Consider the following 14,913-nt stretch of genomic DNA (forward strand, 5'->3'; position numbering starts at 1 on the left):
GTAGGCAGTAGGTACATGTAAACTCGTTACCTGTGTTGTCAACAGTAGGTAGTAGGTACATGTAAACTCGTTACCTGTGTTGTCAACAGTAGGTAGTAGGTACATGTAAACTCGTTACCTGTGTTGGCAACAGTAGGTAGTAGGTACATGTAAACTCGCTGCCTGTGTTGTCAACAGTAGGTAGTAGGTACATGTAAAGTCATTACCTGTGTTGTCAACAGTAGGTATTAGGTACATGTAAACTCGTTACCTGTGTTGTCAACAGTAGATATTAGGTACATGTAAACTCATTACCTGTGTTGTCAACAGTAGGTAGTAGGTACATGTAAACTCGTTACCTGTGTTGGCAACAGTAGGTAGTAGGTACATGTAAACTCGTTACCTGTGTTGTCAACAGTAGGTAGTAGGTACATGTAAACTCGCTGCCTGTGTTGTCAACAGTAGGTAGTAGGTACATGTAAACTCGTTACCTGTGTTGTCAACAGTAGGTATTAGGTACATGTAAACTCGTTACCTGTGTTGTCAACAGTAGGTAGAAGGTACATGTAAACTCGTTACCTGTCTTGTCAACAGTAGGTAGTAGGTACATGTAAACTCGTTACCTGTGTTGTCAACAGTAGGTATTAGGTACATGTAAACTCGTTACCTGTGTTGTCAACAGTAGGTATTAGGTACATGTAAACTCGTTACCTGTGTTGTCAACAGTAGGTAGTAGGTACATGTAAACTCGCTGCCTGTGTTGTCAACAGTAGGTAGTAGGTACATGTAAAGTCATTACCTGTGTTGTCTACAGTAGGTATTAGGTACATGTAAACTCGTTACCTGTGTTGTCAACAGTAGGTAGAAGGTACATGTAAACTCGTTACCTGTCTTGTCAACAGTAGGTAGTAGGTACATGTAAACTCGTTACCTGTGTTGTCAACAGTAGGTAGTAGGTACATGTAAACTCGTTACCTGTGTTGTCAACAGTAGGTATTAGGTACATGTAAACTCGTTACCTGTGTTGTCAACAGTAGGCAGTAGGTACATGTAAACTCGTTACCTGTGTTGTCAACAGTAGGAAGAGGGTACATGTAAACTCGTACCGGTGTTGTCAACAGTAGGTAGTAGGTATATGTAAACTCGTTACCTGTGTTGTCAACAGTAGGTAGTAGGTATATGTAAACTCGTTACCTGTGTTGTCAACAGAAGGTATTAGGTATATGTAAATTCGTTACCTGTGTTGTCAACAGTAGGTAGTAGGTACATGTAAACTCATTACATGTGTTGTTAACAGTAGGTATTAGGTACATGTAAACTCGTTACCTGTGTTGGCAACAGTAGGTAGAAGGTACATGTAAACTCGTTACCTGTGTTGGCAACAGTAGGCAGTAGGTACATGTCACATCCTTCTGACACGCTGTGTTATAACTGAACAGCTCCCGCATCAAGCTGAGACGCTGTTCTATGAATAAAATAGTTTTCAAAGCGGCCTCGAACCAAACGCACTGGGTATTACAGAATCCTTTGAAATATCTTGAAAGAAAAAAACTGGCACAACTGTTAAATGAGCTGAAATAAAAGATGGAAGATGGAAATGACTACATGTGCTGGTGATGCGGCTACCTGCGCAGATCAGCTCGTGATGCCAGTGATCACCATGGAACTTCATTGGGGAAGTCTCGTTAGATCACAATAGCAATGCGAGAAAATGAAAGCGTACGTAAAATATCTGCCTTTGGTTTGTTGTAACTCCGCACTTAGCAATATTCCAGCTATTTGACGACGGTCAGTAAATAATCGAGTCTGGACCAGACAACCCAGTGATTGACATCATGAGCATTTGTCAGTTGGGATACGATGACATGCATCAACCAAGTCAGCGAGACCCCACTCAGACTGACTTCGACCCGAGTTCTGTTTTAATTCCCTTAGTCCGTGTTTCATGGCAGGGTAAGAACAGGTAATGTTTTAACGGCAGTTAGTATGGCGTGGTTTGGGATGGAACCGCTCACTTCCGGTCTCCCGGTAGACGCTCTATCCACTACACCATCGGAGTCAGTCTTGAAGATATAGTAGTAGTTGTTGTTGTTTAACGCCGCACTCGGCAATATTCCAGGTATATGACGGCGGTCTGTAAATATTTGAGTCTGGATCAGACAATCCAGCAATTGATGGTATGAGCATCGATCCACGCAGTTGGGATACGATGACATGCATCAACCAAGTCAGCTGGACTGACCACCCGATCCCGTTAGTCGCCTCTTCCGACAAGCATGGGTTGCTGAAGACCTATTCCGTCCCGGATCTTCACGGGTCTGAAGATATGATAATAATGAAACTGATTACTGTTCAAGGAGCTGGGAGTACCTGATGCATAGAAACGATCCATGGATAATATTTGAGGCTGTGCTGCAGTTCAAAGGTCATGTGTAACCACGGTTATCAAGACAGCTGTCATCAAATTAGGGTCCTCGGTAACACGGAATCCCTGTTTGACGTGGTTGAACAATCAATTAATCTGAAGGGAAACAACAGTCGGGCATATCGACAATGCATTAATTATTATTTCCTTTCATGTTCACCATCTGGCACTTAAGGGCATCACGGTCCACAAGTCTCTGTCTCTCGTGTTCCTGTCTTGCATATCATCTTGCATCTGATGGTTGGATAGATGCATAGAAAGCTCGAAAAAAGATCAGAAAATCTGTAACGAATTCTTTGATGATGTAAAAGCTTCTTGACACCATGAATCAATGTGATGTGGTGGTGTCATGTAGCGCCTGGTCCTCACGTGGTTGTGTCGTGTAACGCCCTCATGTGACATGGTAGTGTCATTTGACGCCCTCTTGTCACGTGATGTCATGTAATGTCCTGATGTGACGTGGTGAGGTCATGTGACGTCCTGATGTGACGTGGTGAGGTCTGTAATGTCCTGATTTGACGTGGTGAGGTCATGTAACGCCCTTATGTGACGTGGTGAGGTCATGTGACGCCCTTATGTGACGTGGTGAGGTCATGTTATGCCCTGATGTGACGTGATGAGGTCATGTAACGCCCTGACGTGACGTGGTGAGGTCATGTAATGCCTTGATGTGACGTGGTGAGGTTATGTAACGTATTGATGTGACGTGATGAGGTTATGTAACGTCTTGATGTGACTTGGAGAGGTTATGTAACGTCTTGATGTGACGTGGAGAGGTCATGTAACGTCTTGACGTGACGTGGAGAGGTTATGTAACGTATTGATGTGACGTGGAGAGGTTATGTAACGTCCTGATGTGACGTGGTCAGGTCATGTTATGCCTTGATGTGACGTGGAGAGATCATGTTATGCCCCCATGTGACGTGGAGAGATCATGTTATGCCCCCATGTGACGTTGTGAGGTCATGTAACGTCCTGATGTGACGTGGTGAGGTCATATAACGCCCTGATGTGACGTGGTGAGGTCATGTCACGCCCTGGTGTGACGTGTTGAGGTCATGTAATGTGCCTGGATGTGACGTGTTGAGGTCATGTAACGTCCTGATGTGACGAGGTGAGGTCATATAACGCCCTGATGTGACGTTGTGAGGTCATGCGACGTCCTGATGTGACGTGGAGACGTCATGTAACGTCCTGATGTGACGTGGTGAGGTCATGTAACGCCCTTGTGTGACGTGGTGAGGTGATGTTATGCCCTGATGTGACGTGGTGATGTCATTCGATGCCTTGATGTGACGTGGTGAGGTCATGTAACGCCTTGATGTGATGTGGTGAGGTCATGTGACGTCCTGATGTGACGTGTGAGGTCATGTAACGCCCTGGTGTGACGTGGTGAGGTCATATAACGCCCTAATGTGACGTGGTGAGGTCATGTTATGCCCTGGTGTGACATGGTGATGTCATGTTATGCCTTGATGTGACGTGGTGAGGTCATGTAATGTGCCTGGATGTGACGTGGTGAGGTCATGTAACGTCCTGATGTGACGTGGTGAGGTCATATAACGCCCTGATGTGACGTGGTGAGGTCATGTGACGTCCTGATGTGGAGTGGAGACGTCATGTAACGTCCTGATATGACGTGGTGAGGTCATGTAACGCCCTTGTGTGACGTGGTGAGGTCATGTTATGCCCTGCTGTGACGTGGTGAGGTCATTCGATGCCTTGATGTGACGTGTTGAGGTCATATAACGTCTTAATGTGACGTGACGAGGTCATGTGACGTCCTGATGTGACGTGGTTAGGTCATGTAACGTCCTGATCTGACGTGGTGAGGTCATGTTATGCCCTGATGTGACGTGGTGAGGTCATGTAACGTCCTGATGTGACGTGGTGAGGTCATGTTATGCCCTGATGTGACGTGGTGAGGTCATGTAACGTCCTGATGTGACGTGGTGAGATCATGTTACGCCCTGGAGTGACGTTGTGAGGTCATGTTATGCCCTGATGTGACGTGGTGAGGTCATGTAACGCCCTTGTGTGACGTGGTGAGGTCATGTTATGCCCTGATGTGACGTGGTGTTGTCATGTAACGCCCTGGTGTGACGTGGTGAGGTGATGTTATGCCCTGATGTGACGTGGAGAGCTGACGTAACGTCCTGATGTGACGCGGTGAGGTCATGTAATGCCTTGATGTGACGAGGAGAGGTTACTTAACGTCCCGAAGTGACGTGGTGAGGTCATGTAATGCCCTGATGTGACGTGGAGAGATGACGTAACGTCCTGATGTGACGCGGTGAGGTCATGTAATGCCTTGATGTGACGAGGAGAGGTTACTTAACGTCCTGATGTGACGTGGTGAAGTCATGTAACGTCCTGATGTGACGTGGTGAGGTAATGTAACGTCCTTATGTGACGTGGTGAGGTGATGTAACGTCCTGATGTGACGTGGTGAGGTCATGTAAAGCCTTCATTTGACGTGGTGAGGCCATGTTATGCCCTGATGTGACGTGGTGAGGTCATGTTATGCCCTGACGTGACGTGATGAGGTGATGTTATGCCCTGATGTGACGTGATGAGGCCATGTTATGCCCTGATGTGACGTGGTGAGGTGATGTTATGCCCTGATGTGACGTGATGAGGCCATGTTATGCCCTGATGTGACGTGGTGAGGTCATGTTATGCCCTGATGTGACGTGGTGAGGTCATGTAAAGCCTTGATGTGACGTGGTGAGGCCATGTTATGCCCTGATGTGACGTGGTGAGGCCATGTTATGCCCTGATGTGAAGTGGTGAGGTGATGTTATGCCCTGATGTGACGTGATGAGGCCATGTTATGCCCTGATGTGACGTGGTGAGGTGATGTTATGCCCTGATGTGACGTGATGAGGCCATGTTATGCCCTGATGTGACGTGGTGAGGTCATGTTATGCCCTGGTGTGACGTGGTGAGGTCATGTAACGTCCTGAGTTGGATATGTTTAAAACCTATATGATTTAATCTAGCTTCAGAAATGCGATAGGTGCAGCTATCACTTCGATAACGTCATAGACATGAACGGAAACGATCATTTTTACATTGAAAAATAAATAATAATATCTCCTTTTATATATGCCAACGATATGTGGCTAAAGCATTCATCCATAACAACACGTCAAGCTTGAATCAAATGGATATAAACTTAATTCTCTAATGATATGATTACGATTCAGGGGCACGATGCCATCAACCAACTCTCCTAGCCTGACCTGCCGAGCCATCAGCAGATTTATAAAATGACCAACGAACTTGCGGGTGTGCTGATACGGTGTCCAGGTGCTGTTGCTGCTGGTGACGTCGCGGTCACGGGCGTACTGCGGAGGAGTATGGTACGGATGTGGCGGACTTCCTGTTGGGTTCTAACCCGCGGTATTCCTGTTCTAGGCCTGTCACGTGTTCTACCTGTCAACCGGTAACAAAGTGCACACATCGTGCGTCTGGAACAGCCGAAGGTGCTTGCAATATGGGACTGTGACGCTCCCATTCTCGCCATACCAATGGCTCTCTCGCACTCTTCCAGAGATAAACGTGGCATTTCTCTTGGGTGATTTGTGTATTTGACGTATCAAACGGTTGTCTACTTTTTAGTTTGCACGTACATTTTGTGTAGCGTCCAAAAATCATGTTTACCATTTCTGTGGGGTTGTACGGACTGCACAATTTTCGCAGTAATGTCAGGCCTACAGAGCGTTGAAGTTTTGGGGCGAATGTTCAGATAATGCAACGATGGCAGTGGGATAGCACTATAAATAATCGACATCAGTCCGGTCTGGAACAAGCACACACACACACACACACACACACACACACACACACACACACACACACACACGCACGTCGCTAAATACGTGCAATAATCTTGGACGCGACAGAATAAAGCTTTCATTCAATTTTTATTAAGACTGTTTATATTTTGCTTTTATTATAATAAATATCCGTGTATGTTGGATACTAGTTGTATACACAGTAAACTACGGTTATAACGAACTCAAAGGGACCACTAATTTTAGTTTCTAATAACCGTAGTTCGTTATAAGCATATATATATAAGCATATTTATATAACAAATGGCCGGGACTAAAAAATAAGTTCGTTATATCGGTCAGTTCGTAATAAACGTAGTTTACTGTATCACACCAAGAAACCAGACCACGTGACTCGTTAGGATACAGAGGTATTTCTCTACTCTCAGTTCCGTGGAAGATGTATTCAAAATCCCTCATGTAAAATGAAGATGATGGCGACAAGCACAAAACAAGAAACAGAACGGTTTCCGCCCTACACGCAGTAGCCACTAGTATATCTACGGTAGAGCGTCCGCCCGGAGAGCGGAAGGTCCGGGGTTCGATCCCCGGCCGCGTCATACCAAAAGACGTTAAAAGATGGTACTTGTTGTTACCCTGTCTGGCGCTCGACATTAAGGGGCTAAAACAAGGACTGTTCGGCTCGGAGTCAGTATACTGTGTCTGAGTGGGGTATTCATGTTAAACTGCGGCATGGTATCTCAGTGAGCTAGCACTATAAATCGGCATCAGTCCGGACTAGTACAAGCAGCCACACACACACACACACGTGCATGCACGTCGCTATATAAGTGCAATAATCTTGGACGCGACGTTAAACCCAATTTCACCTCACCTCACCTAGTATATCTACAGTTTATATTCCGCCATCAATAATAGAAAATTATTGAAGAAATCAACTTATGTATGCTTCATAGATGCTTTGAAGGCTCTCGACAAAGTAAACGGCCCTGTTAATGTTATAAATCACAAATCGGAATTAATGAAAAGTTTTTTTCTACGCGATTTAAACCATGGGTGAAAATTCAACGGCGAGAGTACATGTCAATGATCCATATTCTGATGTGTTTGGTGTAAATGTCGGCGTTAGACAGGGATGTGTATTGTCTCCAACATTGTTTTCTGTTTACATTAACGATCTAAAGAAAACAAGGGCCTTAACTATGTAATGACGTAGATGGAATTATGGTGAGCTCATGACTTTATACTGAAGATGTCCCACTGTCATTAGTGGACGAATTATCTCTGCAACAGTTGTGTTTACAGTTGGTGAATGTGAGTGAGTGAGTTGGGTTTAACGTTGCGATATAACAGTATTATATAGTTATAACGCGGAGTGTCATCTTAATGTGGGAGGAAAGCCCGAAGTGATGCAGGCCTCAGACGTTTACCACTTCGGTGAAACACTCGAGCACGGGTATGGTGCTGTCATTGTATCCCGATTGCGTGGATCGATGCTCATGATGTCAATCACTGGATTGTCTGGTCCAGACTCGATTATGTACAGACCGTCGTCATATAGCTGAAATATTACTGAGTGCGGCGTTAAACAACAAACAAACAAACAAAACTTACGCTGACTACTCTAGCTTTGATTCAACGACGAAACTGGAATTACACGACGATAATTTCGGACTAACCTGATTCTCATGGTGCTGCGTAGGTATGGAACGTTTATAACACACATTAATTGTATGTACATCCCACGGTGCGGAGATCGTGTTGCCACATCACAGCTCAGACATCGACCATGAGTCAGGTGTGTATCAGTCAATGCCTCATCTTCCTAAACATCCTGCACAGTGGCATTTGTGTAACATTCAACAGCCATTCTAGTCTTCCCGTACAGCTGCTGCCGTCGCTGCCCACATCACACGGAGCGCACGGACATGAGATGGGCGTTGTAAGATCCATACTGTCACGTGTTTACATTGTGCAGGGACGACGGTTGAGAGTAATGACGTGGTAGTACTATTGAGATCACAATCTGGATGATATGATGTGCTGAGACAGTTGTGACAATGTGGTTAAGAGAAGGCAATCTTGATTGATGAAATGTTAACAGTGAGCTGCGATTGACGTCGTTGAGAGTAGTTACATTGTGAGAAAAGAGAAGATGCAGTCTTGAAGAAATGTTAACTGTGAGTTGCGATTGACACCGTTGAGCGTAGTGACATCGTTGAGAGTAGCGACATCGCTGAGAGTAATGACCTTTTTGAGAGAAGAGACATCGCGGGAAGAACCGCTGATGTCACTGTGAGCTGCGATTGACATCGTTGAGAGTAGTGACACCGTTGAGAGTAGTGACATCGTTGAGAGTAGTGACCTTTTTGAGAGAAGAGGCATCGCGGGAAGAACCGCCGATGTCACTGTGAGCTGCGATTGACATCGTTGAGAGTAGTGACACCGTTGATAGTAGTGACATCGTTGAGAGTAGCGACATCGTTGAGAGTAGCGACATCGTTGAGAGTATCGACATCGTTGAGAGTAGCGACATCGTTGAGAGTAGTGACATCGTTGAGAGTATCGACATCGTTGAGAGTAGTGATCTTGTTGAGAGAAGAGACATCGTAGGAAGACCCACTGATCTCACTGTGAGATACGTCACAGTGGAGAATTCAATGTCCATCTCATATTGCTGAACGTTGTGAGAAGACAGATCAGTACCACACAAGTTCTACATCAAACGTCGACGATGACATCACGATGCAAATCGCCACTAAAGTGGTTCTACATCATGGCGCTTTACCAACTTGTCATTGTCTGCTTTCTAACATTTGTTGTGATGTCTTGGACGAGACACCAAGATGTAACCCGATTTGTCGTCCGAATGCCTGTACCTGCCCGTGACGATAGCGCACCGCTACACAAGAGGCACGCTGCAGATCTTAACGTCACAATATTGTTGGAAAATAAGACCATTTGTCATGGCTTGGACTCTGTCTCAGTGTTATTTATGGTCCACACGGCGCCATCGCACACCGCGCAAAGACAGGCCATCAGGGCAACGTATGCCAACAGCTCCCATCATCAGACGCATTCAGTGAGGGTGATATTTCTGCTTGGGGTACAACGTCGACCTAATAAACTCAACATACAAACAGCAATAGATATAGAACACCGACTTTTCGGGGATATAATCCAGGGAAACTTCATTGACGCTTATACTAATCTCACGTACAAAGGCGTCATGGGATTCAAATGGATTACCCAACATTGCAAAAATGTGGACTACGTCATTAAAATTGATGATGACGTTTATGTAGATACTTTCAATTTTTTCGCTAATTTTTACACACAGAGGCAAAAGAATATGATTATGTGTCATAGCTGGCCAGCGTGGTCTCTGCTGGTTGAACGACGTAGCCGATGGAGAGTGTCCAAGCATCTCATGAGACGGTATGACGCATATCCGTGGGACTCATGCAGCGGATATGCTGTTGTCATATCCGGTGCTCTTGTCCCTAGGTTATACAAAGCCGCCCTCATGGCGCCATTCTTGTGGATTGACGACATCTATCTATTCGGGCTGCTCCCGGACCTTGTCGGAAATGTGACACGATTGCATCTCGAAGACAAGAGATACAGCAACAGGTCGAGGCGGGAGGTGATACAGTGTTTCAATACGTCGGAGTGTCAGCTGGTCATATCATCAGCACAGGTGCCCTACATTCACGAGCTATGGCGGGCCAGGCATCGAACCCATCTCTCGGGACACCTGGTGCCGGTAAGGACGCATGTATTTGTTAACGGTAGCGTTTACATTTGGGATTTCAAAACAAAGCGGATGGAAATCTTCATGAGCGACCCAAGAGAATATAATATTCCAGAAATACGCACACTTTTAAAGCATTAAAGGTTTGTCACCTAAAGATTACCCCTGGCTACAATAAAAACTTACTCCTCTAAAACTGTGATATTATAGGCACTGCGACATCAATTCTCTCGCTGCTTTAAAAAATTGAATGTTGAAAAACATTTTATGAAACAAAATGTTTTTACATTCTTGGCATTTATCAAACGAATATTATTTTGATTCTTTGCTGTTTTTAAAATGACAGATCTACAAAGAGAACTTAATGTAACGGTGTTTGGCCACGCGTGTGTGTTTCTATCAAAATCGAGCAATTCCTTTGAAAACGATCCAAGTCGTGTTTGTTTGTTTGTGTTTAACGCCACACTCAGCAATATTCCAGCTATATAACGGCGGTCTGTAAATAACATATTTATTTGGTATGCATTGCTTTCGAATATTTTTCAAGGATGAACTTTTTAAGGATGAACATCAGGCGAAATGATACAGCTCTTCGATATTGTTTAGATTACAATGTGTAGATAATCTTTAAGATTTTGGAATTTAATGGTGTCTCCCGGTATCACTTTTAAGCCTCACACCAGAACATCCAACACGATTAACATCGGTAGCAAATGTACACAAGCTCGAATTGATTAAATATTTCTCTGCTTCTAGGCTTATCTTAAAAAGTGTATAATATTCATATCTAGTGCAAGATGATAAAATAGAGCTCAATTCTTGGCTCTACATGACTTTCAAACGGGCTTGAAAAAGGTTAGGTGAGGTGAAATTGGGTTTAACGTCGCGTCCAAGATTATTGCACTTATATAGCGACGTGCATGCACGTGTATGTGTGTGTGTGGCTGCTTGTACTAGTCCGGACTGATGCCGATTTATAGTGCTAGCTCACTGAGATACCATGCCGCAGTTTTAACATGAATACCCCACTCAGACACAGTATACTGACTCCGAGCCGACCAGTCCTTGTTTTAGCCCCTTAATGCCGAGCGCCAGACAGGGTAACAACAAGTACAATCTTTTAACGTCTTTTTGTATGACGCGGCCCGGGATCGAACCCTGGACCTTCCGCTCTCCGGGCGGACGCTCTACCACAAGACCACGGAGGCGGTCTTGAAAAAGGTTAAGAAAACCTCGTGGTAGAACCAAGCATACCTAAGACCTGAGTGAGTGAGTGAGTATGGTTTTACGCTGCTTTTAGCAATATTCCAGCAATATCACGGCGGGGGAAATGGGCTTCACACATTGTACCCATGATGGGAATCGAACCCGGCTCTTCGGCGTGACGAGCGAACGCTTTAACCACTAAGCTACCCGATCGCCCCTCCCAAGACCTGCACTAAGCAGACGAAGTCGAACAGTACTTGCCCAGTTCTGTCTACTCCTGAATCAAGATTAATTAACGTTTTGTATGCCTCATCTATTGATTCTTCTCTTCGAACCTAGTTATTTCCAAATAAACAAGACTGCTTGCAAACACAGACGAGAAACACCACAATCTGTCGATCCCATTCACTGGGCGTAAACAATCCATCCCAGAAGAAGAAAGGAGAATTGATCAGTGTATATCAGTCAATTGTAGTTTTATCGCCGCTTCTGCTGCAACCACGCGTTTGGCATGTATGGTACTCGTGTCAGAACGGCTGATGCATGCGCAGATGCGGTCCTATTTCGCTCATGCTCTGCGTGCGTATTTGAACATAATCCCCTCTATCGACCTTCGACCATCGCCTATAAGTTGGAAACACGATCGTCGCGTAGTTTAGACGTGTGTGCATACACAACTAAAAAATGTACATGATGATTCATTTTGGTGAGTGAAAATTGTTTAATGCCGCAGACATTTTCTAGTTTGTTCCCGACGGACTGTTAATAATTGAGTCTCGCAAAGCAGTGGTCGACAACATGAGCAACGATCCATGGTGTTGGGGCACGATGACATACATTGTAAGCATCAAATCCTCATGAGTCGATTCTTACTGGTTTGTTTGTTTGAGACAGAATTATGATTCCTTCAATGCTGCAGGACAATCACACTTCTGTACATCAAAGAAGGAGCCAAACCATCATCTTTATGGGAAATTGAGAGATTTTATTTTGGCAAAACCGGAATCAAAGTAATCTTTTTCATTGTGCTATTGAACAGATTATTTTATAACTCTTAAAACATAATATCCCCCCTCCCTCCCCCCGCCTCTTCGACAGAATATGGAATGATGAATCCCTAACTCATTGTGTCAGTGGACGTTTATAACTCCCCGGTTGGGATCCGGGGAAAGAATTGTTCCCTAGCAACAGATTTTGTCCTTGTCGATTGTATGGACCGAATGGTATGGCGTGGTGGACTTGGTGGTGTCATCGTACTACAGTAGGGGCGGTGTGGTAGCCTGGTGGTTAAAGTGTTCGCTCGTCACGCTGAAGGCCCGGGTTCGATTCTCCACATGGGTACGATGTGTGAAGCCCATTTCTGGTGTCCCTCGCCGTGATATTGCTGCAGTATTGCTAAAAACGGAGTAAAGCCAAACTCACTCACTCAATCAGATCAATCAGATAGACAGATTACTTACAGAGTATATGGTTTCTCGACATTGTCAGTTTTAGAATAGTAGGACATCGGCAGTATGAGGAAAAGGTTGTGTATTTTATTTTTAAGAATGCGTAGGCTAGCGAATGGCTCCTTGTCGAATACCACACGAACAGCACACACGAGTGTTCAAAATGACGTGTGCCATCTGGCAAAGACATGCTATCTATTTCAAATCTACACGTTTATTAAAAATCGATGTGTATTGCAAGCAGGGAAGCCGCAGTCATATCTGTGTGTACAGGACTGGCGATGTTTAATGTTATACAGCTGAATCAATGAAAAGCACAGCTCAAGAAGAGAAATCAAATGAAAGGCATACACATCCCTTTTTCTACGAGGGTTGATTGACAAGTGTTGAGCTTTACATAGAAGGCATAGTGTAATAGTGAAATATTTTGTCGTGGACACTATGCGAGTCCAAATATCAGTCTGCAAGTACTTGAACACGACACGTTCCTCAGGTTTGTCCATTGTCCAGGGGTTGTGAACCCCTACTTATTTCACTGACTTGTCACTGAGTTTCAATTTGCTCAGTTGACTCAGGTATATTTGTGTGGATTCCCTCTATGACACCGTGCAATGCCCACAACAATAGATTTGACTATTAAACAATTCCTACTGTGTGAGGCTCCGTTAACTCTCGTTTGGTATGAAGTTTTAAGGAGGTTCTTTCAATCCTAAATCCCAAATAATACTGTATCTAAACTATAAACAAGACTGTAAACACCAGTCAAACCAGAGGTAGCTTCGTCGTAGTACTAAATATTTGGGTTAGGGTTAGGGTATTCCGACTTACAAATCGGCTCTTACTTCATGCATGGAGTCCTGGGAGTCTCATCCTCGACTGTCCAGGGTATTCTTTCTCCATTTCATTATGATATACACCCTGGGCCTAAGAGTAGAATCTAAAGTGGCTGCAATGATCGTAAGCCTATGTTAAAGTAGGGGGGTCGTGGCCACCTGAGCGCTAAGATCGCTTTGTACAACGGCACCCAGGGCTCGAATTTCATTTCTAGGTGTTTTACAACAGGCTGTGCAGCAGTAAGGCATAACTCAGATAAAGGAGCTTTAGAGAAGTTTCATCTGACTCTTAAGAATATGATGAAGACTTACTGAGAAGGATTGGGATGAAGGCTTTGATATGTTGTTGTTTGCTGTGAGGGTTCAGGGTCCACATGCACAAACCAGTCTTTGTTACAGTTGATCTTAGGCGCCTACAATACAACTTTACAAGAGCCATACTAGTGTTCTTTTCCACTTGCACAAACCGATCTTAGTGCAATTGTAAGACGGCTTGTATTTAAGATCGCGATCTTCAATGATGGAGGTACGAATAGCTTAAACTCGACTCCTGTCTAAAGTTGTCTGCCTGTCTTGGAAGCCATTTTGATCAGTTTATTCGGAAACTTCATCGATCTTAGTAACTTAAGATTGGTCTCTAGGTGTTAGCCATCTTGACCATGTCTTTGGCCATACTGTTCGTAGACCTTTAAAACACTTGAAGGGGCACTGGCTTTATGATAGGTCTGAAATGAGTTTGCTGGAGTATGTCTCATCATTTCGGGCAAGGCTTCCAAGAGCTTGTGAAGTTGCTGGGGATAACTTGAAGAAGTCTCAGGACAAAAAGAAAGTACATTATGACAAAAAGTCTCAAGAGAGAAATTACAATCCTGGCATTAAAGTCATAGTGTTTTTGTCAATCCCTGGTCGACCATTACGTGCTAGATACCACGGTCCGTATGTTATCGACAGAAAAGTCAGCGATACTGACGATGTTGTACAAACACCAGGCCGTTGTAAACAGACACAGTTTTGTCATGTCACGTGATTAGATAGTATCATGTCAGAAATGACAATGTACATACTCAGTGAGTTTCACCCATGGATGTTGTATCCGACTGCGATACAGGTAATAATTTTGACTCTTTCAAGTTTGATGGCGTTGCTGATTATGTTAGCCCTAAGCTAAACAATTCTTAAGTTTTATCCAACTTGGATGCTAAGTTAAGTCGTTTGTCATCTGAGCAAAAGGCTGTAATATCAGAGTTAATTCAAGGGTTGCTCACTTGTGCCATTGTCGTACAGATTTAGTGTGTCACGATGTAGATGTGGATGACGTTGTGCCCGTAAAGCTAAATCTCTACCAAATGAATCCAATCAATCTGAAGCAGGAGATTCGTCACCTTCTGGACATTACTGAACCAAGTCCGTGTGACTGGAGCTCACCTTGAATACTTGTGCCGAAGCCTGATGGTAGTTACATATGTTG

General features: G+C 44.3%; 1 protein-coding gene across 1 annotated transcript; it reads left to right on the forward strand.

Moving 5' to 3' along the window:
• Positions 1-8,221: 8,221 nt before the first annotated feature.
• LOC124151859 (UDP-GalNAc:beta-1,3-N-acetylgalactosaminyltransferase 1-like) lies at positions 8,222-10,597 on the forward strand. Its single transcript, XM_046524525.2, has one exon. The coding sequence runs from the start codon at positions 8,939-8,941 to the stop codon at positions 10,097-10,099; it is 1,161 nt and encodes a 386-aa protein (XP_046380481.2). The 5' UTR covers positions 8,222-8,938; the 3' UTR covers positions 10,100-10,597.
• Positions 10,598-14,913: the final 4,316 nt, after the last annotated feature.

This window comes from Haliotis rufescens, unplaced genomic scaffold, assembly GCF_023055435.1.
Source record: "Haliotis rufescens isolate VD_foot unplaced genomic scaffold, xgHalRufe1.0.p SCAF_15, whole genome shotgun sequence".
Taxonomy (NCBI): Eukaryota; Metazoa; Mollusca; class Gastropoda; order Lepetellida; family Haliotidae; genus Haliotis; species Haliotis rufescens.